The sequence below is a fragment of the Grammomys surdaster genome, unplaced genomic scaffold, assembly GCF_004785775.1.
Source record: "Grammomys surdaster isolate TR1022 unplaced genomic scaffold, NIH_TR_1.0 136, whole genome shotgun sequence".
Lineage (NCBI taxonomy): Eukaryota > Metazoa > Chordata > Mammalia > Rodentia > Muridae > Grammomys > Grammomys surdaster.
Window position 1 is genome coordinate 210,479 of NW_021604594.1, and position 27,879 is coordinate 238,357.

Genomic DNA, 27,879 nt, shown 5'->3' on the forward strand with positions numbered 1-27,879 from the left:
GAATCAAACCTGAGGAGAGTTGTAGGAGCTACATCTGACAGCTGTTGGTCAGAAGCTCAAATGAAAAGACACGAAATTTGGCTGAAGAGCCCCTAAGCAAAGAGTTGAAGATACAACTTGGCTTTTGTTTAATTCTTATAGTAAAACATAGAAGGGATTTCAGGATGAGATTTTGAGGCAGATGTTATAGTTTTAATCTGAAATGTGCCTGCCCCACCCCACCCCAACACATACATGCAGTTTTGAGCACTCTGTCCCTAGCTTGTGGGCTTCTTTTGAAGGCTTGGAGCCTCTGGGAGCTGGAGCCTACACCTGGCCCTGAGTTCGCTATCCTTGCTTCCAGGTCTATTCTACATAAGGAACTCTGTCACCAAACACTCCTGACACCATGGGCCACGCCACTCTGCTTTGCCTTCTGCAGCATGACAGATGATGACCTGAAACCAGGGGCCAAATGAAGCCTTTCCCACCCTCCCTTGTTTCTGCCACTGCACACAAAAACCATGGTATGTTTAGGGGGAAACACCAAGAGTGTGGTCAGGTGATCATCCCATATGGACAGTAGTATAGACCAGCCAAGTGCTACTCATCTAGACAGTGGGGAACTAATTACCCTGTGGCATTTCAGAAAGGGGCGGACCCACTGCAGGCCAAGAATGTTAGACCCTGGGCAACAGAACCATTTCTAAGGAAGGGTTCAGGAGCACCCACGGGGTGACTGCACACTGACTGCACTCCAAGGTTCTACTCACTTTTCTCAGCGCTGTACTTCCTGCTTCTTCAGAGTCAGCTCCAGTGGCCCTGTTACAATGAAGGCTGCTCTCACAACAGAAAGTTCAGGTGGTCAACTTCAGTGGCATCTGTGCAGTGCCATCTCAGCTGGCACACAAGATAAACAAGTCTTCAGGACATGGTTACCTTCACCTGAATGCCAAAGAATGGCCAAAGGTGTCTCAGGGCCCAGAAAGGAAACAATGAAGGTATAGACTTAATGAGAGTCACACAGCCCACTAGGACCATGTCCAGTGGAGCCATGGGTTCCATGAGACCTCACAACAGAAGAGCCATTAGCCTATAATCCCAGTGTGAGGTATATGTATACAATGCCAAGAAAGCTATAAAAAAAAATCAACCCTGGGCACAAGACCACCAACCAAGAAGTTCTAGAAGGTGTGACTTCTACTCCAGTGAGCCTGAGAGGCAGAGCCTTGTTTTCCAGGTTAAAGACTTTGGACATTCTGAGAATGCTTCACTCCTGCCTTCTTCTCTACTTCTCCCTTTGGACTGGGAATGTCCAGCTCTTGACTGTCCTGTAAGTGTAGTCAAGACACATATAAAATGTCTGGTTTTGTGGGTTCACAGCTGGAAAGCAATGTGCTCCAGGACAAACAGCACCTTGAACTGTCATCCATAGCTGATTAAGTGATATTAAGACCTCGGATGGCTGGAATGTGGGTCTGGAATGCCTGTCACTGGACTGTTGCAATCCTAACCTCAAGTGGATGATATGTGGAATAACAGGCTCTTCTGGGAAATGACTGAGAGTAGTCATCATCCGTGAGATCCGTAGGTTATAAAAGCCCTGGAGCTGCATGGTCACTTCCACTGTGTGCGGACACAGTGGAAAAGGAACTGTCTGTACACCGTGAATTAACTTCTCACCAGCCATGGAATCTGACGGCACTGTGATTTGACTTCCCAGCAGACAAATCCATCAGAAATAAATCCGTTTCTAAGCCGCACGACCTATTTTGTTACAGCAGCCCAAAGTGATAGAAGACTTTCTCCCTGCTCCCTCCTCTGAATGCTTGCCAGGAAGGACCTTGAACTCCAAACGACTGAAACACAAGTCACCCCACTACCAATCCTTGCAGGACTGTACCATAAACAAGAAATAAAAATTTGTGTCAAACTACTGAGATGGGCTAGTGGTGTTTAAATTGGTATACCCTCCTGCCTCCAGAGACACTAAGCTCAGAGAGTGGAAGGAGAGTGACGTGTCTAATAGACACCTGAGTAAGTTTCCGGTGGTTGGAGTATGCTGGCTAAGTCCATTGGATGGAGAAGAGCCTAGTTATCAGTATACATCTCTGGGTGTCTAAGGAGGCATTTCCAGAAAGGGAAGATTCAGCCCGAATGTCCCTGGTACTACCCAACATCCTGAGAAGCAGGTAGAATAAAAGCAAGAGGAAACCCACTAGCCCCAAAACAAAGGGTTTCTCTGTTTCCCAGACACCATAATGCCTCTGCTCTGTTCTATCCTGGCCCCCACTCCTTACACCCCACCCCCACCCCTGATGGAGTGAAGCCACGAGACAAAGTAAATCTTTCCTCCATTGAGGTGTCTGTTCAAGTAGTTTGTCACAGGAGGGAAAAGCTAAGCTAACATAGTGGGGAAGTAGCATTTTCCAAATGCTGCCCCACAGTGGGGGAACATGAGTCCTCGACACACACCACAATCCTGGACAACACCAATTCCCAAAAAACTTTATTGTTTCAACTGGTAAAATGTCATTGGTCTCTGTGGGGCACCTAGCAGGGCAGAGGAAGACCTGGGGTGGGGCTTGGGGTGGGGCCCCACCCATTACAAAAATCAAAGGCTTTTATAAAAATGCTATAAATTGGTATCAAAAGAAAACCCAAGGGAGGTCAAAGATGGAAGCAAAGAGGGTGAAGGGAAGAGACAAGACCTCCCACCGCTGGGGACAGGGATCCGGCTGGGGCGGAAGGGGTACAAGAAGTTGGGACGGTGATACAAAGTGCATAAATGTGCCTCCCAGACACTCCTCAGAAGTGGAGGGGAAAGGAGGCTGCAGGATGAGCCCTGGTGGGGCTCCAGCTGTCTCCTCACTTGGGGACCCCACAGGAACGGCACTGCCTGAGACTGCCAGATGGGAAGGACCTGCAATTGGGTGGAAGAGAGGACACAGGTCAGAGAAGAAATGAGACTCCTGCTTCCTCTGCCCTCTAGACATCCTGATTCCCTCATGTGAGCCCAGTGCTGAGGAGGTCCCTGCTAGGACCTCAAGTTAGAAGCTCTAAGCTGCACAGGCTAGCTGAGCACACTAGGGGAACCACAGCACCTGAAGGACTGTCCAACACATAGGATACAGGCTGGGATGGAAGCCTTTTCCCCTCTTCAGACCCAGGATAAACACCAGCCTCAAGAATAAACTTCGAGGAGCCAAGAGACCTAACCAGGTCTCCCCTGCCTCCTTCCAGCCTCTCACAGAAAGTGGAGAGCTAAGGGCTGGAAGAGAGCACAGGACAGGGCCTCCCAAGTCCTCCACACCAGACCCAACTTCCACCCAAACCCAGGAGCACATCCTTACCTTGGCCCCTGATCAGATCTTTTTCTTTTTTAGCTTCAGGGCTTGCAGCCAGTTGGGCGATGATCCTTCTGACCTGGAAGGCAGAGTACAAAGGTCATAAACACAAAGTTTAAAGAAACTGAACAAGGTAAGAACACCCACCCTCCATTCAGAAGAGGCAGCCTGGGGTTCAGTTGCACGTCTGGAAGCCCCTATTTAACATGAAGCAATTAATTTCAGTTTCCCACCTCTATAAAGTAGGCTTCCTTTTCTGAGGATAATACCCAAAGCTCCAGACCAAAAAAAAAAATCCCTAGAACTGTTAACTTACCCTGAGGATTTTTCTGGCTTTGGGGGTAATGTAAGGGGCTTCCCTAGCCCTGGGACCTTGCAGGACTTAGAACGCTGGACGGAAGACTCCTTTTGGCTTGATTTGCTCTCTGTCACCTCCCCCTCCTCAGCTGAGCGGTTCCGGGAGCGTAGCTTGGCCTAGGAAACACAGATAAAAGACAGACAGGCAGCAGGATTCAGAAGATGAGGCCTTTAACAAGCGTGTGCAGTCCCCTGGGCCAAACCTGAATCCCTCTATAGACAGTAAGAGATCTGTGTCCCTCAGAGCTGATCGTCGCACCCTGAACACATCAGAAAGTTGTCAGTGAACAAGGCTGAACAGAGGGGTGACTTCTCATACCAGTGTTTTTGCTTGTCTGTCCCCACCCCAGAGCCAACTCCTGTGCCTACCTTAAGATAAAGAGAAACTAACTGCTTACAAGAAACCCTACCCAAGCCACCTCCCATTCCCAGCCAGGGTCAGGGAATAACTCCTTTTACTGAACAGCCCAGCCCATGGCTGTAGTCCCTCTTTACACCTACATTTTGCCCTTCACCTGAGCTACTCATGGGTGTAGACTATGCCCACCCTTCAATCCCCCATCCAGTACCCTGGAGGCTCAAAGATGAAAGAACACCCTGTTCTTTCTTCCATCAAACCTGGCACACTGCATAGAGTCAAGCAAGGAACAAGGGGACCTTCCAGAACCCTCTTTAGCACAAGAAGAGAAGAGAGGAGAAAGGGACTGTGAGGTGTACGGATGCATGGACGGTTGGCTGGTTGAAAATGCTGTACAAGGCTGGCAGGCCAGATGGCTGGGTGTGTGTGCTGAATGATCAGATGGTACCTTCAAGGCTGATGGGCTCAGGCCAGGAAAAAGGTTGACTTTCAGCCCTTTAGTGCCCAAGGACATCCGTGTCCGGCGGCTCTGAGGCTCCTCCACCACCTCCTCATCTGAAGATGGCACCCGGGAGGCCTTTGGCTCTGCAAACATTAGGGAAAGTGTATCAAAACCTGAGCAACATGCCAGACACCACCCTTACCCACACACAAGCCAGACACTGACACAGACTCCATTCAATTAACACACTGATTGTACCGGTTGAATCTTGGAACAGCCGAGTATCCGAGTCTGCTGTCTCTGACAGTCCGAGGGTACCCCCAGGCCGGATGGCTGGGGCCCGATGGCCCCGCTTACGCCCTAGGTTCGCACGACTCCGATACATGGCACTATCAAGGATCTCAGTGTCCTGCTCAAAACAATAGCAACAATTGCTATTGCTGACCCATAGCCCTGCTTAACCCCAGAGGAGCACCTCAACATCACCCCAGGAGCTGAAGGCTGCTGCAGTTTCTTGTTGTCAAGAGGCAACCCATAGCCTGTGTCTGTCTCCCATTACAGCTCAGGAAAGCTCTGAGAATGGGGCTTTGACACATCACCCACATACCCTGATCCTTCCAACAGCCCATCCACCATGACAAGTTCACTCTCCACTGACCTCTATAAAGGAGAAGTCCTCACTGGGGCAGCTGGGCAGAAGTCCTCGGGGAGGCCGCTGGGGGGGCGGGGCTGACACTTGCTCATCTTGCCTAGCGCCCCCTGTAAGACTCCAGGTGCCATCTACCTCTTCTACCTGGCTGGCTTCACCATCAGGCTGAGGCCTCGAGGAAGGCAAAGGGTCTCTGCTGGACGCCTGGGGCTCCCCTTGGCCAGCACCTGCAGTGACTCCTCCTTCCTCCAACAGAACCCTGAGGGCGGAATCTGCTGATTCTCTCTGAGTAGCTCCCTTAGAGCTGCTGGCTGTCATTATCCCCTCCAGAAGGCTCTGGGAGCCAGAAGGTGGAGAGCGAGCCAGACACCTACTGGGGCTGCAAAAGGGACAGGCCAGAAATCAAAGTCATTCACCTACCTGTGAGACCTCATTTCTCTTCCCTGAAGCATAGAGCACAGAAAGGGCTGAGCCTGCTTGGTTGCTTGGAAGGTCCCAGTCCAGGTTTTATCATGTGCAACAGGCCGGGAAGCTTTTATCAAAATGCTTGGGCCTTCTTATAGAGTTTGGATTCTCCGAGTTTTAAAATATTTGCACATGCAGAGAACAAGATCTCTTTGTGTGTCGGTGCATGTGAACGTGTATGTTGAGGCCAAAGAACAACGTGTGTGTGTGTGTGTGTGTGTGTGTGTGTGTGTGTGTGGTGTCTGTCTCTCTGTCTCCAAGGATAACTTTTAGGAGTCAGTTTCTCTTCCTCTACCCTGTGAGTCCCAAAGATCAAACTTAGATAGCGAAGCACTGACAGACAGTAGGCTCTTTTACCAGCCCCGTTCCTTTTCCTTTGATAGGATCTCTCACTGGCCTGGGACATTCATCAGGTAAGCTTAGTGGGCAGGCCAGGAAGTCCCAGAAACCTTCCCCTCTTTGCCTTCCCACCACTGTGAGACTACCACATCACCACACATCTAGCCTTTCTCCTGGGTTCCAGGAACCAAACTCAAGTCTGTAAGCGCTCTCCTGGCTGAGCTGTCTCCCTAGCCCCAGAAGGAGCTACCTGGAAAACAAAAGCTAAACCAGAACATCCCTTATGTCTCCTATCTACCTTGTACATGCAGACTGACCCATAACTGAGGCCAGCTGTGCATTTCTATGTGATTTCATGCTGTGCTCAAAACGTTTCATATTGTATGGAGCTGGAGAGATGACATGACAGCTAACGATCATTTCTAATTCTAGTTCCAGGAGATTCGACACCCTCTTCTGGCTCCCACAAACAATGCATGCATGAATGATACCCAGATACACGTGCAAGCAAACCACCCATACACACGAAATTTAAAAATATGTGAATCTGAAGAAATGCTTTTTTAATGTTTCAGATTTAGGGTTTTGGATTTTTGAGTTAGGAACGGTGCCTGTACCTGAGCCCTTGCATGAGTCCCTCTGCCTGAAATACCCAGTGTTCCTCTACAGAGTCATTAGTAAAGGGAAAAAATAAAAATCTAAGCCCATCAGCATAGCATCCAACACTCAGGACATTCCCAGAGATAGCATTTATTACTGCTGCTCTAAGTTACTGCAGTTCACGCTCCACTCGAAAGCACGTGCTGGATGGTCACACTTCCTGGGGTAAGCCAAGAATGGGCCCATCTGCTCTTTCCCCAAGCTTACACAACCCTTCAGCCCTGAGAGTTATGGGCCCTGACCTCCAGCCCCGACTGCTTTCGATCCTGTGTGTTTGTCTCCATTGCCTGTCTGCAAGCTCCTCAAGGGCAAAGCAAGTCTCCTTTTTGTCTTTGTGTCCCCAGCATCTCTGCCCCATAGATGAGATCACACAAAAGATGAGAAGGCAGGGTCACCTTGGACTTCAGCACAACAATGTGCCTTCTGCCCAATGTTCTCTCAGAGCAGGCATAAATACCAGGAGGGTACCACCCATGCCATGTCCAGCTGCCACTCCCTAAAACATGCTCATTTGTCGAACACCTAGGATAGGGTGGGTGGGTATTGGTACTCACCACACCTACAGGCACAGCCCAAAGCCACACCCTAACCCATACAGGTATAGTGAGGGCTAGCGGGCAATGCCTAGAAGCCGGGCTGCTGAGTAGCTGGTGATACTGAAGAAGGTAAAGATTCAGGCAGGTGAATCAATCTTCACCAGGAAGATGAGACAGGGACAGGGAGAAATGTGTCAGTCTGTCCCTCCATAAGCTGCTGACAGATGGAAATTAAAGCAGTATGGGAGGGACAGAGAGTGGGAGGAGGTGGCAGAGGCTATACAGCACAGCAAAACGAAGAGCAAGCCTGGATGGGAGCCAAAGCCAGCTCATCCTGAAGCCAGCTTAGAGTCAGGGAGGTGACTCTAACCAGACTACAGCAATGGTACCCCACCCAGCCTGGACAACAAAGCCACTGAGAGGATGTGAGCCAACTGAGAAAAGACTGAGAGATCTACTCTCAGCCCACTTCGGGCAGAAGGCAGTAAGAAACTCTGCTGAGGGGGCTTTAAGGGTGAATGGAACATGGAACCCGGGGGAATGCAGTACACACCCACCCAAGGGCCTCTCTGCCCTCTGCATCTGAGAAGCTTTCCTTACTCGGAGCTCAGGTCATCCACAGGCTTCCTGGCAGGACAGGAAGGACAGGAATCTGGGTGCTGAGCCTGCTAGGCCTACAGAGACATAGGCTCTGCCCTGCACCCATAGCAGCCTTGGTCCCAAGACCCATGCCCAGTCCAAGCCTCTGCTTCATCATCTGTTAAAATAGGAGTCAGAAAAGTCCCAGAACTTCACTGGGCTTACTGGCAGAAATATGTACCCACAACTCAGTTGATACCTGATAGATACAAATTGCTACCATAGTCCTCCTCAACAGACATTCCTAGCCTGAGAGGATGGCTCACCCAAACCCTCCAAATGCACTCACTACCCAACGTGACTAAACTGCCCCAAACTGCCCGATACTACCCTCCACTACTGCTCCTGCTGGAAATGCAGGGACAGATCTGCAGCACGACCTGGTGTTTCCGGCTCTAATGCCTGGAATGAGGAAGCATCAGAGCCGGGGCTGGGACAAAGACACCAGAGAGAGACATGGAGGAGGCTCAGACAGTAAGAGTCCATGGGAACAGAAAGGAATTCACAATCACGAGCAGTGGGACCTTGTGTAAACCACACTCTCCCGCTGGGCCTGTTTCTCCATCCCTGAAATGAGGTAGCTGGACTGAATGACCTTTGAGTCTTCTTACAGCCTACAAAGATTTCAGACTGGCTGGGAAGGTTTTGCATTGTGGGGACCAAAGGGCAGGAGCAAGGAATGACCAAGAGAGCAGAAAAGAAGGATCCTGTACCAGCTCTGGCAGACCCGGAAGTGCCACTCTTTCCAGGATGAGATGGCCCTAATCCAGAGGATCAGCTCGAGCTCACCCTCACACCCCCTCCATGCTCATCTATCATAGTCCTGCCAGCAGTCCGACCAATGACTGTCATCCACCATGTATTGTTCAACATGAGGACAGCAACAAAAATGTCACCAAGGGGCTTCCCTTTATAGACACTTCACATCCACACTTGCAAAACAGATACAAATGCAGGCGACTAGATTTCTGGCTTTCTATTTTGGTTGGTTGGTTTGTTTGAGCAATTAGCACAGGAGAGGCGGGGTTTGTATCAGTCACTTTGCACTTCAAGCAAACTCCAAGAGTGCCTGGAGTAAATTCTCATTTTACCTATGACGTACAGCTCCTGAGGTGAGAAGGCCAAAGATACCATGAGGAGAAAAGGCCAGTGCTTCGGTTGGCTCTCCTGAGGTCACAGAGGTGGGTAGAGAATCAGGGCTAGCAGATGGGCCCCAAGCCAGACTACTCTGACCCGTTCTCAAGGACTTCCTGATACAAAAGAAATCTCCAAATTTTTCTTGAAAGATAAGCATTCCACAGTGTATTTCTTTCCCCATGTCAGACGGTCATAGCACCAGCTCCCTAGACATTAGTCAGGTAAGTCTGGAAAACTTTGCTCAACTTCAAGTCCCAGATAATGCTAGTAGACACTAAGTCACATGCATGGCCACAGGGCACACAGCTCTTTCCAAACATGGGACTGTATCAGAAAGGATCAGAAAACATGGCATGCACACAGGCCCTCCCAAACAGTGATTTCCTTCCAGCTGTGGACTAAACATGTTACTGTTACAAACAATGCTTGTGTCTGAGATAAACTCTAAACTCAGGTGACCACGTGTTGGATGCTGGTAGCCATGCTCAAAACAGCATGGCTGCTTAGTAGGAGCCTCCAGCAGCCTCATCATCAAAACCATCCTCACTGCTACTGTCCTGTTAAGCCTGCAAGGAGCCTCCTCCCTCCATCCTAAACCCAGAAGAGAATGCCCATCTCCCTCTTCAAGAACCAATCCCAGTGAGGCAGAGGGCAGACTCTCCACTCTTAGTAATCTGCTTTGAATAGAGTGGCCACACCTGAAAGCAGTTGACGGGAGGGAGTCAGAGGGGTGTAGTGTAGCCTCTACCACCTTAAGACGGTCACGCCATCTCTCAACTTCACAAGAGGACAGAATCAAAATCCCTCTCCTGCTGCATGGGGCAGCCGTGAAGATCCATGCAGTGAAATGCACAGTTGAACACTCAGGTAGAGAGGGCTGAGTCCCAGGAAGAAAACTGAGGACACAGAAGCTGTACTCCCTTTTGCCAGGACTGTTGCTGCTGGAACCCTGGGCCTTTCACGGTAACAGAAGCTCAGAGCTCAACAACCAGTCCAGGCTCACAGGAACATACACGCACGTACATACACACACACCCACACGCACACCCCGGCCCCTAACATTTAGATCTGCACATTCCCACTCCCTACTGACGCCCCTGCAACCTCAGCCACTCCCTGTCCCCTACCCCTCCTCTCAACCAGACAAGCGGACTGAGAACTCCCTTCTTCAGCCCACTTCCTAACCCTATGCTCTCTCCCTCTTCCCCCTCCACGCCAAATGTCTCTCTCAATCCCCCACCCAGAGCCTCCCTAGCCCCTTCCTGGTCCCTCCTGCTCTCCTCCCACTGCCATCTGCCCTTCCACTTAGAACAGCCCCCCTCCAACACCTCCCTCTCCTTCCCTTCCCACATGCCTGGGAGGAAGCTCCCACTCTGGGACTGAAAAAGGTAAAATGTTCTACACACCGAAGAAAAGAAAACCAAATCTCAATGGATGAGAATGTTAACGAATGAGAAGCAATGCCTTTTCCGAAGTACCCTTTCCACAAGGTATGAAACCGCCTCGGTTGGTTTTAGAACATCCATGAGACAGACTGGTTGGTTCTTACCAGCCTGTCCCTCTCCCCAAATGGCATGCCTTTAATCCCAGCACTCAGCATGCAGAAGCAAGCTGATCTCTTCGAACTTGAGGCCAGCATGGCCTACCTAGGACATCTGAGGTCAGCCAAGGTGAAGAATATAAAAAGGGTTGGGGGTCAAGGTCACAGGGCTGGGACTTGGTTCTCAACAACTTCAGATCCCTCAGCCACTGCTCTTCTGGATACTAAGACAAGAGCAGGCTAGACCCCTGAGTTCCCAAGCCCTTGGTTGGCTACTATAATGTATGCTGTGGTAACCTGAGCTTCCACAGGGTAGCTTCCACACTACCTGTGCAAGCATCCCAGGGGCTCATTTTGGATCAGAGCTTGAGTCCTACAGAGCTCACCAGAAACTGTACTAGGAAGAAAGATACCGCGCTTGGTGAAGTGCTGCTCTTGCAAGAGTGCACACTGAGCACAATGCCCAGTTTCCATGTTTTCTTGTTTTATTTTGCTTTGCTTTGCTTTAAGGGAGAAAAAAAGGCCAGACACAGTGGTATGTGCTTGTAATCCCAGCACTGGGGAGGCAGAAGCCAGGTGATCCCCCTGGGGCTCCTTGGCCTGCCAACCTAGCCTACTTGGCAAATTTCAGAATAGTGAGAGAACATACCCCCAAAAAGATAGACCATGACAGAAATGACAGCAGAGGTAGTGTCATTCCATCCACAAGCACAGAGGCTTGTATATATGTGCCTGCACACTCATGTGCACTTGTATACACACACACACACACACCGAGAGAGAGAATGAGAGAGAGAGAGAGAGAGAGAGAGAGAGAGAGAGAGAGAGAGAGAGAGAAACTTGCCAGAAACCAAAAGATGTGGCAGCTTCTACTTCCCTAGACAGCCATAACTCAGTCATTGAGAAAGCCCAAAATGGTACCTCAAATTTTACATTCATCTTCTAAAATAGAATGCGTTTAATTTTTGTGTTTCAAAGTTCATCATAAAATATAAAATGTGGAACTGAACCGTCACAGCCCTGAAGGACTGTTTTCTGAACACTAGAATCCATGGAGAGAGCTAGGTTTCCCTCCTCCGAGAGGTCCCCTGTTTAAAGAGCAATCACACCCTCCCTCCCAGCCCCCTGATGGAGTACCTTACCTGGCTCCCAAGCTGGGTGCTTCTCCTGTATCCATCCCAGTGTCTTCAGAAGGAGTCTCAAAGGAAGGTGACGAGCTGTCTTCACCCTGTGTCTCTGGCCCACTTGTTTCACCAACCCCCAGCTCCCTGGCTTCCAAGGGGTCTTCAGTCTCCAAACCAGGGGACAAACTGCCGCTACTCTTGGGATCTAGCTCTAGGTCAGGGCCCACTCTCCCCACCCCACATTCCCTAACTTCATTTGGGACACCACAGAGCCTAAGGTTCCGGAGTCCCAATTCCTGTGCCCAGTCCATTTGCCCAACTCCACAGCCCCGAGAGCCTTCTGACTCTAGGTCACAGGACACCTCCAAATTCCTCAGGCCTAGATTGTCACCCCAGTCTACCTGACCCACCCCAAGTTCCCTGGGCTCTCCAGGGCTGCAGCCTGCCCCTGGGGCCATGTTTCTCAATCCAAGATCAGGTGTCCAATCTGCCTGTCCAACTCCACGCTCTCTTGACTTAAGGAACTCTCCAGCCTCCACACCTGACCAGTCGGGCTCCCCCACACCACTCTCTCTAGCCTGGCTGTGCCTTCCTACATCTCCCTGCCCTGGCAAATCTCTGCTCCTCGCCTCCATGTTGGAAGTCCAGTCCTTCTCCCCAACTCCCATGCCCCTGGGCTCCTCAGAATCTCCAGTGCCCGAATGCCTGGCCAGATCGCCATTGTTCAAGCCCAGGCTGTCTGACCAGCCCATTTGTCCCACAACATTCTCTCTAGCTTCGCTTGAGCCTTCAGAACTCATACAGCTAGACACTTCCAAGTTCCTGAGACCTAGCTGGTCAGTCCAGTCCACAGCCCCGGCCTTTGTCTCTCCAGGAGGCACAAAGTGGCCACCTCCACTCTTCCTGGAAGGGCTGAGGCCAGCACCACTCACTCTGTCATTGCCGATGATGCCAAACTGATAGCTGCTCTCAGAGGCCTCCATGCACACGTCTCTGCTCCAGTCTTGCCGCCCTGGACTAAATGCTGCCTCCGACTGGGCTGCAACACCAAGGCTGAACTCCCCAGCCCAGCCTCGCTGCTCTCTCTCTCTGTCTTCCAAGTCCACATTGGTAGGGCTCTGACTTTTTGCCTGCATTCTCCCCTGCAGCCTTGTGCTCTCCTGGCTGGAGTCACCATCTTGCCAGTTGTCTTTTGGCCTGGTAGCTCCATCTTGCAAATTAGATGTACTGGGGCTCAGCAGGGCCCCGGATGCTCCTCCCTCCAGTGGACTCACATCCCTGCTGGCCTCACGAAACCTGTCTTCGCCAACTGGAGTCTTCTTCTCAAACTCCTCATCCTGCTGCTGAGCTTCCTCAGGGCTGAACCCAGAGCTCAGAGATCGTGTTCCGAATCCTCTCTCCTGTGAGCCGAGTGCCCTTGAGCCACCACCACTGTAATCCTTTAACCAAGCACTCTTCCCAAACTCCTGGTCCTGCTGGGCACGGATGTCAAGTACAGAATCTCGCTTCTCAAACTCCCGGTCCTGCTCTTCAGCATCCTGGATGCTATAGCCACCAGAGAGGTTCTTCATCCCCAGTTCTTGATCGTTTTCATCCGTATCCTGGTTGGTGCTCACAGACGCTCTCTTCCCAAACTCCCAGTCTTGAAGGCCAGCATCCCGGGTGCTGAAAGAACCCAAGGAATCTCGCTTCCCAAACTCGTGGTCCTGGAGCTCTTTGTCACGGCTGGAGTAAGGGTCCTGGGAATCCCTCTTCCTGAATTCCCATTCCTGTGCATCAGGCTCCAGGCCCTGAGTGCCAAGCTGGGCCAGCTTTCCCACTGCCCGCTCATGGACAGGCACTTCGCTCTCATCTTGGCTGCTGCCAATTCCAATCACCTCTTGGCCAGGGCTGTGTCTGCTGGCCCACTCCCTAGTGCTCCCCTCCCTGGATCTTTGCCCACACTTGCTGTTCCAGTCTCTTTCAAGACCTGCATCTCCAACGGGGCTCCTGCCCCCAAGGCTGTAGTTCTGAGAAGCATCTTGAGACCAGCTGGAAGGACCAAAACCGCTGGGCTGAGAGTCTGCTGCAACCCCAAATTCACTCTGCAGGTCTTTCTGGGCCCAGCCAAGGAGTCCCTGGGAAACAGGGGAAGATGAAAAGAAAAGGGGAAAAAAAGGAAAAGAAAGGAAAGTAAACAAAAGGGAAAGAAAGAGGGGGGAGGGGGGGGGGGAGGGAAGGAGGGACTGATTGATTTTAGGGTTAATCCAGGTGGGAGTCATTCCAAATTGAGAACGATGGCTATCTAGTGCCTAAGAGCCCCACTCTGGCAGAAGAACGCTGCCAGGATTTCAGCTGTGTGACCTTGAGCAAATCACTTAACTACTCTGGGCCTAAGGATCCTCATTCTTAAACAGGTAATTCCTACTACATGGGACCTTTTTGAGATGATCCATCAAGAGCCATTTAAACAGCCTGGCACACATGGACGCGCATGGGACAGTCCTGTGGTCATGTTTACAGCCCTTGGGCAACACCTGGCTAGCTGCCAGGAGAAATCTTGCCTGAAGGAGAGGCCTAAATATGGGACTGGGAGGAGGGGGCACAGTGTCAATGAAGGGCAACTGACTTACAATTTACCTTGCAAGCCAAGGTACTGACAGCACCCAGAGCTGTTCTAGCACCAGTGAGCACCCGGGCCCTTCTTCCCCAGGAAGACTCCACCCTCAGCCAGCCCAGGAAAGTGAGGGCAAAAGGCTCCCTGCACCCCCACCCAACTTTCCCTGACTCACCCCAGAGCCAGAGGGCGGGCGGGCTTGGGGCTCAGGGCTTCGGAGCCTGCCAGCCTCGTCCCGCAGTGCCGCGTTGGCCAGAAGCCGTTCCAGGACAGACATGCTATCTTCCCTCTCCCCAGGCCAGGCCATGCCCCCCCACCTCCCCACTGACCACCCTGGGGCTGCTAGGTGAGCCAGGTACCGGCACGGGGCTGGGCTGCTCCCCTGGCCAGGACCAGTCCGACGGCTCTGGCTCCTGCCCGTCCTGGTCTTGCTCCTGGCTCCAGGAGCAGTTGCCGTTCTGGCAGCCCCGCCCAGAAGCCAATTGAGTCACCCACATCCTGGGACAGACACACCTACTGCAGGAGTCAGTGTGGTGTTAACCCTTTCCTACTCCTCCCTCCTCCTCCAAACTCCAGAGGGCCTGCGGGGGCTCCTCCTTGCCTCCAGCTCCACCCCAACCAGTCCAGTCTAGGACTGAAAAAATATGTCTCAAAAGCCACCTGGATCCTAGCCATTAAATGCAGTCTGGTAGGAGAAAGGGCACAGAGCCGACGACTGGGCTGGTCCTGGCTTAGGCCCAGCCACTAACTCGCTGGGTAACTCTGCACAAGGCACCACTTCCTCCGGGCTTCAGCTGCTGGGCTCCAAAACAGCTCTCGAACTCAACGGGAATTCCAGTTGTAAAAGCCAACACTTACAAAGCATTTATAATGAGCCCAACACTAACCTCAGTACTTTTACATGCCCTAACTCATTTAATCCTCTCACTCTCTGAGCTACAGCCTATCACAGTCACAGAAACTGAGGCAGAGGGTAGAAAAGTATCTGACTCACACCTGGGCAGAGCCAACCAAGCCCAGGTAACAGACCTAGGCTAGCAGATGAACCCTCCAAGTCCACACAACATTCCCTTGCATAATACACCCAGGAATAACAGGTTGACTATTTGGCAGTGCTGTACATTGCATGCGGCACTTTCTCCATTTCACTAGCTGGGGAGACGGCTACAGCACAAGCATCAGCGCTCAAGTTCAGCTCCTTGGTACCAAAAAGTTTTTTGGCATGTTTCTTTAATCCCCGTAATGGGGAGGCAGAGACAAGAGGATCCCCGGAGCTCGGACAACCAGCCAGACTAGGTAAATAGGTTTTCTGCAGGTACAATGAGACCTGTCTTAAAAACTAAGATGCCTGGGGGGGGGGGGGCTGGAGAGATGGCTCAGCAGCTAAGGGAGCTGGCTGCTTTTCCGGAGTTCCTGAGGTTAATACCCACAATCGTCTGTAATGGAATCTGATGCCCTCTTCTGGCATCTGGGTATACGTGCAGATAGAGTACTAATATACATAAAAATAAATAATAAATCTTTAAAAAACAAATAAGATACCTGAGGTTGATCTGGCCTCTGTATGTGCGTGCACCATGTGCACACATGTCTATGAAAGGGCAAAGGTTACAATTAAGGTTCACTCCTAAGACTACTCAGCTAGTGAATACCGGTGTCAGGACTAGAACTCTTAACAGCTGAACCCTAAGCACAACCCTATGCAGTTCTGCTAATGACTACAGATAACAAGATGTGGGTCCACAGCTGCCTTGCCCTCTGTGGTGTCCATGTTAAAAGAATGAAGCCCACCCAAACCCTACCCCTGATGCCCTCTCCCTCCCTATGTCCACCTTACCTCAGAGCAGGTACTTGGTGATTGTATATCCTTTAGCTCAGCTCCGGCTGCCCGCCTCGCACTGCCTGAGTTGGGTGGTGGTGATGCCAAGAGATCATCCAGCCATCGAGAACTGCTTTCAGGGCCTGTAGGCTCAGGAGACACACTACAGGGTTCCTGAGCCTCTGTCATGGGCTGGGTAGTGTCTGCCCAGCCCAGGGTCACCACCTCCTCCTCAGTAGACAATGCTTGCCCAGGATCAGGTACATCAACAAAGAGGATACAGGGTTGGTCAGAGGGTGTTGGCTGCTGCTGTCCCAGCACTGGCTCTAGCACAGGTAGGGCTGCCTCCCTAGTGGCCAAAGTAATCGGGGACTCCTGCCCCACCAGTGGCTCCTGGTCCTCATAGTTCTCCTTTGCTTGCAGTAAGGGTGTTCCAGATGGGCCCTCAACTGTAGGGGTAAGAACAGCTGGGGACTGAGTCTGACTCTTTCCATCATCTCTCTGGGGTAGAGATATGCCTGGATCATTTCCCTGAACCCCAGATATAGGCTTTCCTGGGCTCTCTGGAGCTGATGGTGTTCTTGGTCCCAGCTGGGACACTCCTTCTTCCCTGTCAGATACAGCCCAATTGCCAGCTTCAGCAGCCTCTGCAGCCTCACTTGCTTCAGTAATGGGAGATGGAGGCGGGGAATCCAGCCGCCACACACCCAGACCTGAGGGCCTTGTGGGGAAGGTCCACTCAAATGACTGTGACAAGCTCCAGTTAGACTCTGTCCCACTACCAAAGGGACGATCTAGAGCAGACTGGCTCCCCTGATCTTGGGGCAGAGCAGCCAGTGAGCCCCCCAGCTTCTCTTGGTCCTGGCTTGGTGGCCGAAGGACACCTTCTGAGAAACGGCGCTGACCCAGGCTGCTGGGACGGGATTCTGTGTGACCCCCAGCTGCTGCCTCCTCCCCACATGGGAACGTTCGTGTGAGGTCTGACAATTCAGCCCCCTCAGTCAGGGGTTGAGGCAAGGGGACTGGGGGCTGCTCTGGGCTGTGGTGCCCTGAGACTGTCTCCACAGGAGAGCTGTTGGGTCTGAGGGTTTCTGGGGCTGCCGCAGCAGGTAGCTCTGAGCTGGGGGAATGGCAGGGAGGCTCATGGGGCAAGGCTGCGCTGGGGGATGCTGGAGTCACAGGGAGGTGGATGGAAGCCTCAGAAGCTTCAGGACTCTGGGTTTCAGAAAGTTGAGAGTGGCAGGGAGAACTCTGGTGGCTTGAAAGCCCTGGAGACTCGGAGGCTGGGACAGAGACTTTAGCAGGGAGGACTGGGCTGGTAGAGTGGCCATGCTCTGAAACATCTGCACTTGAGGTGATCCGGGTTTTGGAAACCTGCAAGAGAAAGAGCAAGAGTTGTCACTCACTTCTCAGCTGGGTCCAAGCTCACACAGAGAAAGGCTCAGGAGGTGAATTCAAGCAAGGCTCCTCTACCAGGTCATCGCCCCAGAAAAGGTGCCACGTTCTAGTCACTTGGCAACATTTTCACTATTTCAGTGGCTCAAACCCCAAGGCTCACTTAAGGATCTCCTCCAAGAGGCTAGAGTTCTCGGGCAAGCAACCTATGCTTTATAAATGGAAGAAGGGGGAAATCTGCTGACCACGTACATGAATGGAAGGGAAAGAGCTTGCCCCAGAAAACTACAAGTTCATTCCAAGCCCAGAGCATCTCCTAGGATCATCAAGTGAAAGAATGGATCTCTCTCCTTTGCTCTGTGTACCCACAGGTCTCAGTACAACTCAAGGAGGCACGGAGGCTATGGGTTCAAGCAAAGACTAAGGGGAGTCACGAAAGGTGCATGGCTCCTAGTAATCCTCATACTGCCTCCTAGAAGTTGAACATTTAATTCCTACGGGGTCGCCTGGGGCCTTGGGTTCCCACCTATACTCTCAGGCTGATACCATCGTCTACCTCAGAGTTAGACAAGGATTAAAAAAGAGTTGTGCATATTGGCCCCCAGTATAAAAGAAAAATCTGCTATGGTTACTGGGAACAGAGAGAGGAGACGACATCAGGGAAAGGAAGGAGGCAGAGGTGGGACCAGGCCCCTGGTTCTCCTGCACTGTTCCACTCTGCTTTCTCCCCAAACACATTCATTTGATTTGAATGAACACTGACACTATCCCAACTTCTGAAGTCCCTACCACTTGAGGTCATGACCCCTAGCCACTGCCTCCAGTGCTGTTACCCCCTGCTGGATCTGGGAAAGAATTCTACTTCTTCTCTAGCCCCTAACCCCAACCCCCATTCTCCTCTGCAATAATCCCAGACTTTAAACTGTATCATTAATGCCCCATCCCCATCAGTCTCCTGAAAGCCACTTATTCTTTGAAAGCAGTAGTCCCTGGACCACCAAGAGCCTCCCAACATCACCTTTACATAAGTTCACAGCGGTTCCAAGAGCTGCCGACTGTCTAGCATCCTTTGGTCCTGTGCCCTGCATTCTTCTGAGGTCATTCATTTAGCCCCAGTCCTTCCCAATAACTCTCATCACCGCTGTCTCCAGTCTCTACGTCAAGTCGGCCACCAGCCCAGCCCACTTCCTACTTGTCCTGCTCATTCTTTTTATGTTCCCAGCTCTCTCATTCCTCAACCCCTTTGGGAAGCAAGGGTCAGGAACTCTACTTCCTCCTCGCAGTTCTCTCTCCCCTCCTAGCCCTCAACTCTCTTTTACTACCATCAACAGTCGCCTTTCACACAACACAGCCGGTGACGCTGCCGACTCTCTGTCCATCATACTGATTTAAGCTATTTAAATGCAGCTGTCTGCTGGCTCCAGAACCTGGGCAGCTACGTGGCTGGAGAAAAACACACAGCAATGATACTTGGTCTCCCTTTCAGATTCATCATTGATCTACAAACTGGTTCCAGAGTGCTCACCAACCTACTGCATCCCACCCCACACCCACCCACCACTATCCCATCCCCACTCCATTCACCCCACAGACAACATATTTACAAGTCTCCCCTCAAACCTCCAACACCTCCTTCCCACCCTCTCTCAGCTAATGGCCTTGCTTCCGGTTCTCTGAGAACAGAAGAGAAAGCCAACACTCTGCACCTTTCCTATCCGCCACCAGGAGCCTGGAAGCCTAAGGGCTTGGTTCTCTTTCAGTGACCAGGCACTGTCCTTGCTCCAGGCTAAGGTCAACCCCTTCTCTCTCCTGCATCACTGACTTTTCCCTCCCTACCGGATCCCTCCCTCAGCACACCAACTGCTCTACTTTCCTGTCTAACAGAAAACAGGAGGGAGAGAGGGGGAGGGGGAGGGGGGAGGAAAAAGCCAGTAAGCAAGGAAAAAAAGGGGGTTGACCTTAGCCTGGAGCAAGGACAGTGCCTGGTCACTGAAAGAGAACCAAGCCCTTAGGCTTCCAGGCTCCTGGTGGCGGATAGGAAAGGTGCAGTGTGTTGGCTTTCTCTTCTGTTCTCAGAGAACCGGAAGCAAGGCCATTAGCTGAGAGAGGGTGGGAAGGAGGTGTGGGAGGGGTGAGGGGAGACTTGTAAATAGGTTGTGTGTGGGGTGAATGGAGTGGGGGTGGGAGAGGGAGAGGGAGAGGGAGAGGGAGAGGGAGAGAGAGAAACCCCGAGACCGCTCTGGCCTCACATCTCTTAAGCTACCATGTGTTTTCTTGAAAGTATTGGTTACCTTCACTACACACAGTTCCTCTTGCCCCACCTCTCCTAGACTCACTCCAAACAGGCTTTCTCCTTCATGCCTTCCACCTAACTACTTGCCAAGGTCACCGAGGACCTTCCTGGAGCTAAAGCCAATTGATGCTAACCAGAGGAGGCAACCCAGCCTAGGTACTGGCAGCTGCTGGCATACTCCTGCAGTGGCGCACTCTTTGCTTTGCCAGGCTCTAGAGTTGTTCTCCGTCTCCATTGCTGTGCTTTGGGCCTCTTCCCTCCAGTGTATCACCTACTCCCTTGGTGACCTGAGTCAGTCTCAGCCACCACTGACAACATCCTAAGACTTCCCTTCTGACACACCTGCTTTCCGCTAAATGTCATACTCTATCCAATCATCCAGCTGGCATTCCCACTTGGATGTCTAAAGAGCATCATGAACACAGCAGACTCAAAAGCAAACCCTCATATGTCTCCCAGCTATGCTTTTTCTTTAAAGGTCTCCCTTTAGTAAGTGGGAACCTCACCATCCTGGTTGCTAAAGCCAAATGTCTGGGGGTATTCCTACATTCTGCTCGTTCTCTCCCTTTCTCCTTAGGAGAGACTCTGAATGTCCCGCCTCTTTATCACCTACAGATCAATCCAGATCCCACCACCTCCTAACGGACGCCTCTGTGGTAGACCCCTCTGTAGTAGCCATTATCATCCGTCAAGTCACCTGGATCCAGCTAACAATCCTCTTGATCCCTTCTGACTTCCCTCCTGCAACCTCTTCTTAACCTAAGAAGCAACATGTCTCCTTACAACTAGGCCCTCAGATGCCACTCCTGTAACTGTTCAAACTGCTCAATGGCATCTTCTCCTTGCTCAAGCCAAAGTCTTTAGACGCCTCCAGGCCACTGTGCCAGCTGATATTATTGCCTGTTGGTCCTCACCACCACCTAGTCCTCCTCTCAATGCACCCCCAGAGCTCTTGGCTTCATCGCCTCTGCACACACTGAGTCCTCTGCCGAGAATGCTGTTCCTCAGGCATCACACCACTCGCTACCTGACCTACATAGTGAAGACTTCCCATTACCCTCACCCAGCACATGACCTCCCCAGTTCTCCAAGCAACACCTTATGTATCTGCCAGTTTACAGGATGTCTCTCTTAGTGTCTGCCTGCCTCCCTTTGGAAGGTGCGGTCCTTACAGCAGACGCAATGTGGGCTTTGTTCTCTGGTGTTCCAACCTATAGCACACACATACACAGAGTCACATCTCTCTATTCCAGGGCACTTGGGACACCCTCTAGCTGACAATGGCTCTCCAAACAAGGGCCATTTTGACACATTCTGCTCAGAAAATTAGGCTTCATAAGATGAGACAATGAATAGGAAACTCAGACTTTCCCCTTTCTGAACCCAGGCATAGCCAGGGAGAATTCAACAGTCAAAATATTTCAGGTCCTGCCTCAGACCAAGAGAGTTATTTAGCCTGAGTCCTGTCATTCTCAAAAGAGGCTGACAAAGCCTACTAGCTAGAGTTACCAAAAGGAGTAAATTGTAAACACCTCTAGGCCATGCTCAGCAGCACACAGTAGGGGCTTGGTCAATGCAGGGCTTATCGTAAGTACTGCCCAATCATCATGACCAACCATGATGACCTTAATGACCAGGCACACTGGCCTGGGAGTTTAAAAAACAATTTGAGTCTTGGAAGCAGGTCCCTGGGCAAGTCCATGGGCCACAGTGTCCCTCATCTAAACTGAGAGAATAAGAAGTGATCTCAGATGACACCCCAACTCCACTCTACGCAGCTGTACTCACAACAGAAAGACAACTCACGTCGGTAGGCAGTTCAGAGCTAGCCAGTTTAGCCAGGTCCCCGTTCATTGCCAGGATGGAGGTGAGGCTCCTGAGAGGAAGAGAGACAGAAGTCAAGCTCGTGGGGCAATGGGGTGTAGTTACGCATGCCTTTAATCCTAGGGAGGCTGGGGTAGGCCAGTTTCTGTGAGTTTGAGCCTGGTCTACAGAACAAGGTCCAGAACAGACATGGTTCTACACAGAGAAACCTTGTCTCAAAAAAAACAAAAACAAACCAAAACAAAAAGACTGCTGAAGTCTGTCACAAAACAGAAAAGGGGGGAAGTTAACCCTCCCAAGAAAGTTTAACAACACCCAAAGATTAAACACCTCAGGACTTACTCCTGAAGTTGTCCTGGAAGCTCTAGAGATAAGGAAGGTTGTGCCCACGGAGAAAATGCCCAGGACATAACACCCATTCCCTTCCTGTACACACAGGGTTAATCTGCCCCCTCTTATAGAACAGCATCATGTGTGTCCAGGTCACTCAGAGGTTCCCAAGAAGATAATGTCTTCCTTTCTTAGTCCCTGAGGAGTTAAAATTCTTCTCTGGCCAGAATGCAACTGGTCCCAGCAGCCCTGCTAATATTTCCTGGAGGATTGGGGAATGGGGGTGGGGGTGATTTTCCAAGACTGAACCCTTCGTAGATGGAGAGAGGCATCCAGGCTGGGAAAGAGGATGGCCTCCCAGTAGCCCTGGTCCTGGGGAAGGGGTGGAAGGAGCAGCACAACCACCAGGTGTTTTCAGTGAGAACAAGGCAGGCTGGAGGGTGGGGTAAGGCAGGGTAGAGTAGGGTAGGGCAGGGCAGGGCAGGGCAGGGCAGGGCAGGGCAGGGCAGGGCAGGGACTTCAGCTCCAGACTCAGCCCAGACCACAACAGGCCTGGCCTCCACAGTGGGAAAGAGAAGGCAACCACTGGGCCTAACTCTGCATTCTTCAGGTTGGTGATCTCTTGCCCTGAAAAGCCTTAGGTGGCCAAATCCTTCACATCCCTCCAGGCCTTGAGTCCAACGACCCAAAGAGCGCCTCCCAGCCAGCCTTCCCTTACATGCAGGCCAGCTATCGGTAAGAAGTGCATCTAGGAAAATGTCTCCAAACAGAAGAAATCTCTATGCAGAGATTAGCTGAAGCCCATCACAGTCCTCACAGGCAAAGATTATACTCTACAGAGTCAACACGCCCCTGGCTGGAGCCCCAGCATGGTGCTCTGCATGTGAGACCTAGCAGTTTAGATCACAGGTTTTAGAATCATACACATCTGGATTTAAGCTGAGAGACGCTAGGAAGTCACTCTGGAGCCTTGATTTTCCAATCTCTAAAATGGACTTAGCAGTCCCTTCCTCCAAAGAACACAGATATGTACTCACAGAACTACAAACTAGTCTGCTGAACAGTACGACTCTCCATCTATCAACTCTGTAAAGAGAGCTATAGTAGGCTGGGGATGTAGCTCAATGATAAAGCACTTACGCAGCATGAACAAGGACCTGGGTTCAATTCCTAAGAATGGACACACACACAAGAGCACACACGCACACAGGCACACACATGCACACACATGCACGCACACACACACACACACACACACACACGGAGCAGCACCACCACCATTTACTAGAGATGCTCTGGGACTTAGCCTGGGTTTGCCTGTATTCACATAAGTAACCTGACGGTAAAGATGATAACCCAAATGGGAGCCCCCTCATTCCATAGCCCCTTCAAGACTTCAAGGAACTATACAAACTCTTAGCCTTTACCTTTCCTCAGGAGTCTTACTATGCTCTTCCTGGCACTCTGCAGGAATCTCTGCTGGCCCCTCCTGGGACCATCCTTTGGCAGGAGTCTTATTATCCTCCTCTCTGGGGCAGGAGGCACCATAGGTCCTGGGGCCATATCGAGAACTTCCATCGTGGTTAAAAGTGAGGCGGGAGCCCCAGAGGCGGTCAGGGCTAGCAGGGATCTCTTTCCGAGGCTGTTCCATCTTGGCCAAAATTTCTTCTACTGTACAGGCTGCAAACCGCTCAGAGGAGGGACGGAAGGGGGCAGGGGCCTTGCGCACACCCCCCAGGGCAGCGCACCGAGCTGGAGGTGTTAAAGGGGGCAAGTCTTCTTTCCCAGCATCCTCTTTCCCAGACTCTTGGGTAACTTCTCCTCCTCTGGTAGCTGCCTCAGCTGTAGGCCTTGGTGTAAATGGGAGTGGACGCTTGCTGACACCATAGGGCTGAGGTCCTGCCAGCATGTTCATCTTCCGGGCAGAAGGCAGCTCAGCCAGGGGACCCCGAGGAGGACGAGGCCCGACAGGCACCAGAAGGCTGGGTTTGGCAGGCAGAGCTGGCTTACTGGGCAAGCCCCGAGGCTTGGGCTTGACAGGGGGCTTGGCTCGTGGGTCACCTTTCAGAAGGAAGGATTCATTAGGAACTGACTGAAGAACCATGAAACATAAATTCTTGTGACTCCTGCTGCACCAAATCTTCCACACTCCAACTTCGGAACCCATTGTTCTAGGTGAACAAGTCAGTACCGCCTGTTCCATGAAGCCTTCCTTGATTTTTCACAACCCATTATATAGCCTACCTTCTCCAAACTCCTACAACATTTACCACTTCCCTTCATAAAAACTCCGGGTGCTTTGGCTCCTTATCCCTCTAGCACCCTATGCTGCTCCTAACACAGATTCCTACCAAATGAATGAATTGAGCAAAGAAGCATATCCATCTGCTTGGCCTCACCATGCAGTCAGCCTGTCTACCCAGTTTAGTCCTATTTCTTTCTACAATCCTCTATAGCTCATTTCCACAGTGAAGTTTTGATCCTCGCTGAGCCCCCCTAGTCTCCCTGCCTCCCCTCCTCTTGGCGCCTCTGTTATCCAGTTGGTTATCAGGAATTCAAACTTTCTATTGACCTATGTCAAACAGAAGTAAATCTGGCACAGGAAGGAAGAAGGGGGAAAAAAAAAAAAAACAAGGGCAGAAATCTACCTTCTATATAAGGCATTGTAATGCCAAATAAAAGACCTTGGGAATTACTCATGGCCACAACCTTCTATAATAGAATCTTGTATCACCCACTCATTCAGCTAAGCATTTAAAAAGTCTAGACAGGGAGAAAGAAGTGCACTCCGTTTCTCCTTCTGTGCCTCGGTGTCTCCTTCTCAAAGACTCCCTGGACCTGTCTCAAAGGCTCTGCTTCCACCCCAGCTAGAGATCTACCTCATGCCCACCAGACACCAAGGCCCTTCAGCACTCATTTCAGACTCTCCTCAACTGTCACTCAGGTAGCTACCTGCCGGGACAGAATAGGGGTGCAGCCTCTACCCTCCACGCCCTCCTCCCAGTCACAGCCCCACCCTACACCCATCACCCATTGGTACCTGGCTCTGAGCCAACAGGCGCCAGCTCCTCCTCCATATCCTGGGGCAGTGGGGAAGCCATGGCTGTGCTTTCCCTGAGAGTGGATCCTTTCATCACATACAGCACGCCCTGCCTGAGAAACGGGAAGTAGTGTGAGCGGGGTGGCTGAAGACCCAGGAAAGGGAGAGGTGGAGAAGGGAAAGAGCTGGGAGAGGCAACAGGCTTAGCCAAGGAAGTCTATTTCTAACCCAGGCAGTGTGGGACAGGAAGAGACAACTCCAGGAGGAGGCCAGGAAGGTCCCCACAGCCACATCCTCAACTCTTGACACAACTCTCCAACTCTTGGCTCTGAACCTCAATGATCTAGCACGTGAGGGAGCCACCTCCACCCACACCACCCCCAAGCTCCCTCCTGTGATACCCTACTTACAGTTCCTGAGGCAACCCTCTTGGGTCAGAGAGCCCCACTCGAGATGTCCACTCTGAGCAGAGCAAGAAGGCCAGAAACTCTCAAGTCTCTGGAATCACCTCATGGGAGACGGGAAAAACCCGCTCCTCCCCAACCTGGGGCTCCGCCCCACAGCCGGCCCCCCCTTCCCATTCTCCTCCCTCCCTCTATGGCTGGGAGTGGCTCCCTATCCCCCCACCCCCACCCCCATTCTCCTTCCATATCCCTGCCACCCTCCAGCACTCATGAGCTGTCTCATCCAAACACAGGGAAATAAGAAATAAAAAGTAAACATCTGGAATACATTTTTTTCCCTTTAATTTCTCAATCGTTTTGGCTTCAGCTTGGAATTTGATGAGGTAAAGCCAGGGCCTAGTCCTGTTACCATAGCAATGGCCTCCCACTGGATTTCCAGGGCCTAGCCAAGGGGAAGGAGGAGCCGGCCTAGGATGGGCAGGGAGGACTGACTGGGCTTGATTGCATGGGGGTGGGGGGTGTAACTGAGAGGAAAACTCCCTGGGGTCCCCCTTCCAGGGCAGTCAGGGAGGGACCTGCAAAGCCTGTGAAATGGGAATGTGTGTGCATCCTGAAGGAGCTTTGAGGGTTCAGAAGAAATTAAACCAGATGACAGCCACATGGTAGTGCCGGGAGCCTCTGAATCTGATATTGTAAGATTTAACAACTAAATGGGTCTATCACTTAAGAGCTGTGTGAATACTCTCAGGCTGTTTCCCTATCTAAAAAAATAGGGTATTAAATGAGTTTCAAGCCAAACAATGCATCCAAAATACCAAGCCTGGAAGTGATAAGTAACAGTTGGCCATTATTAACGTGATTCCATTCAGTGTCTCCAGTGAGCTAACTGATATCCTTGGTTACCACCTCTACCTACCTCTCCACCTACCCTGGGCTGCAGCTCTAGACCATCCCTTCATGTCCCCCCACCTCAAATTCTTCAGGCTTTCCACCTCCTCAGTTCCCACCCTGACTGCTGAAGCACCCTCCCACTCACAAGACCCCCTCAGGCTCAACAGCCTGGTGACTAGAGAGCACTGCTCCTCTGGTTCAAGAGCAAGGAGAAGCTGCCAAACGTATGGAATGCACAGAGCCCTGGAGGGCAACCCAACCCTCTCCAACCCTCGGTTGCAACCTCAAAGTTCCCCTCCCACTCCAGCTGGTCTGAGAAGACAGTTCTCAATTCTAAAAGCGACCTGTGGTGTCCAACCTTTGCAAAAGGTGCCCCCATCCCCTTGACCCTGTCCCAGCTTATTTAAAAAGGGTACAGTCAGTAACTCCACTCTTTCAATGTCAATCAGCTGACCAGCCAACTACCACGGGCTGTTTCCCTTGTATGTGGGTGAAAAACGTATGAGGGTGGAGAAATGACAGAAAAAAATAAAATTAAAAATATATACAAGATTGCTTCCTTGTCCTTGAATATTATTACAAGAGATATGGTGTGGGTGGTTAGAAATGGAGAAAAACTAGTCCAGAAGAGAAAACCCCTCTCACCTGGGGGCTTGATGGACACCTCTGAGGTTATAAGGAACTGCAGAGACGAAAACAGGCTCTGAGTCCCCAACGAGGGAGGTGGCTACGGTAGAGAGGCCCCAGCCAGGAGCCCCAGGTAACCAAGGCCATGCCCATAAGCTGCAGAATCGCAGTGCCTCACGAACTCCCCACCCTTAGTGGTCTAGGGAAACCAGACAGCCCTGGGAGTAGAGGCAGCCCCCAAAGAATGGAAAGGAGCTAAGTAGCCCCAGCCCTGGACAAGCACTCAGAAGGGCCTGAGGGAAGCAGGGTCGACCCTAAAGGTCTCCTGCTGGACGTTCAGCTAGTACGGTCAGGAGGGATTTAAGTGTTGGAAGAGGGGAGCCAACAGGAAGATGGAACAGCCCAGGGCAAGGGGCTGTTTGGAGGGCCTCCGTGGGGAGCTTACGGACACCGAGCGGCTAGCCGAAGAGGAGGAGCAGACGAGGGTGGAGAAGGAGGGGGCGGCAGCAGCCGAAGACTGCGCGAGATGCCAAGCAGCCCGCGAAGGAACAGACCGAGGACTGGCGATGGGGACTCGGTGGAGGCGGCCTGGGGTGGATGGGGGCGTGCCGTGGGAGCCAGGGAAGGGGGCCGGTGAGGGCAAGGAAGGGGTCCTTCGAGCAGCTCCGCCCGCCCCCGGCCCCGCCCCACCCTCGCCTCTCCCCGCTTTCTTCTGGCTCACTGCACGGACGCCTTCCACCCCCGCACACACGCGCCAGCTCCGCAGCGCCGGAGCGTCCCCAAAGCCCCAGGCCCTCTCAAACTTTCCCGGTGACCCCCTCCCATCGCTGCCGCCCCAATCTGAGGATGCGGCTGCTAGGCGCTGGGTTCTTTCCATGCCCTTCCCTGTCCCCATCCCCAGACCCCGCCCCCTCCTGCTGCCGCGCACTCACGCGCTTCCCCGGGACCGGCTCCACTCAGCGAGGCACCCCGACGCCAGTGACCGCCGCTGCCGCCGCCGCCACCGTCACCGCCGGACCGTGCCAGTGCAAACCCCGGAGCCCCACCCCTCGCCCCGCCCAGAGACACGCCCCCATACCGCTCATGAA

At 52.0% G+C, this 27,879-nt stretch overlaps 1 protein-coding gene across 2 annotated transcripts; it reads right to left on the reverse strand.

The window, feature by feature from the left end:
- Positions 1-2,461: 2,461 nt before the first annotated feature.
- Tnks1bp1 (tankyrase 1 binding protein 1) lies at positions 2,462-27,783 on the reverse strand. 2 transcript variants are annotated; one of them, XM_028762925.1, is made up of 12 exons: positions 27,724-27,783; positions 24,870-24,982; positions 23,257-23,890; positions 21,482-21,551; positions 16,006-17,361; positions 11,591-13,689; positions 5,142-5,511; positions 4,742-4,892; positions 4,490-4,626; positions 3,643-3,800; positions 3,333-3,405; positions 2,462-2,902 (listed from the first exon to the last, which is right to left on the reverse strand). In XM_028762925.1, the coding sequence occupies exons 2-11, from the start codon at positions 24,961-24,963 to the stop codon at positions 3,345-3,347; spliced, it is 5,130 nt and encodes a 1,709-aa protein (XP_028618758.1). In that variant the 5' UTR covers positions 24,964-24,982; positions 27,724-27,783; the 3' UTR covers positions 2,462-2,902; positions 3,333-3,344. The 2 variants fall into 2 exon arrangements, with proteins under 2 accessions (XP_028618758.1, XP_028618757.1); XM_028762924.1 differs by lacking the exon at positions 27,724-27,783 and adding an exon at positions 25,280-25,380.
- Positions 27,784-27,879: the final 96 nt, after the last annotated feature.

Bases quoted from the DNA above. Each gene is read 5' to 3' on its own strand.
- Tnks1bp1 (XM_028762925.1), bottom strand. From the start codon at position 24,963: ATGAAAGGATCCACTCTCAGGGAAAGCACAGCCATGGCTTCCCCACTG. The intron at 21,552-23,256 runs GTAAAGGCTAAG...TCTTCCTCTCAG, and splicing joins AGTAAGACTCCTGAGGAAAG to GAGCCTCACCTCCATCCTGG. The intron at 5,512-11,590 runs GTAAGGTACTCC...TCCCTTTTGCAG, and splicing joins GCACCCAGCTTGGGAGCCAG to CCCCAGTAGGTGTCTGGCTC.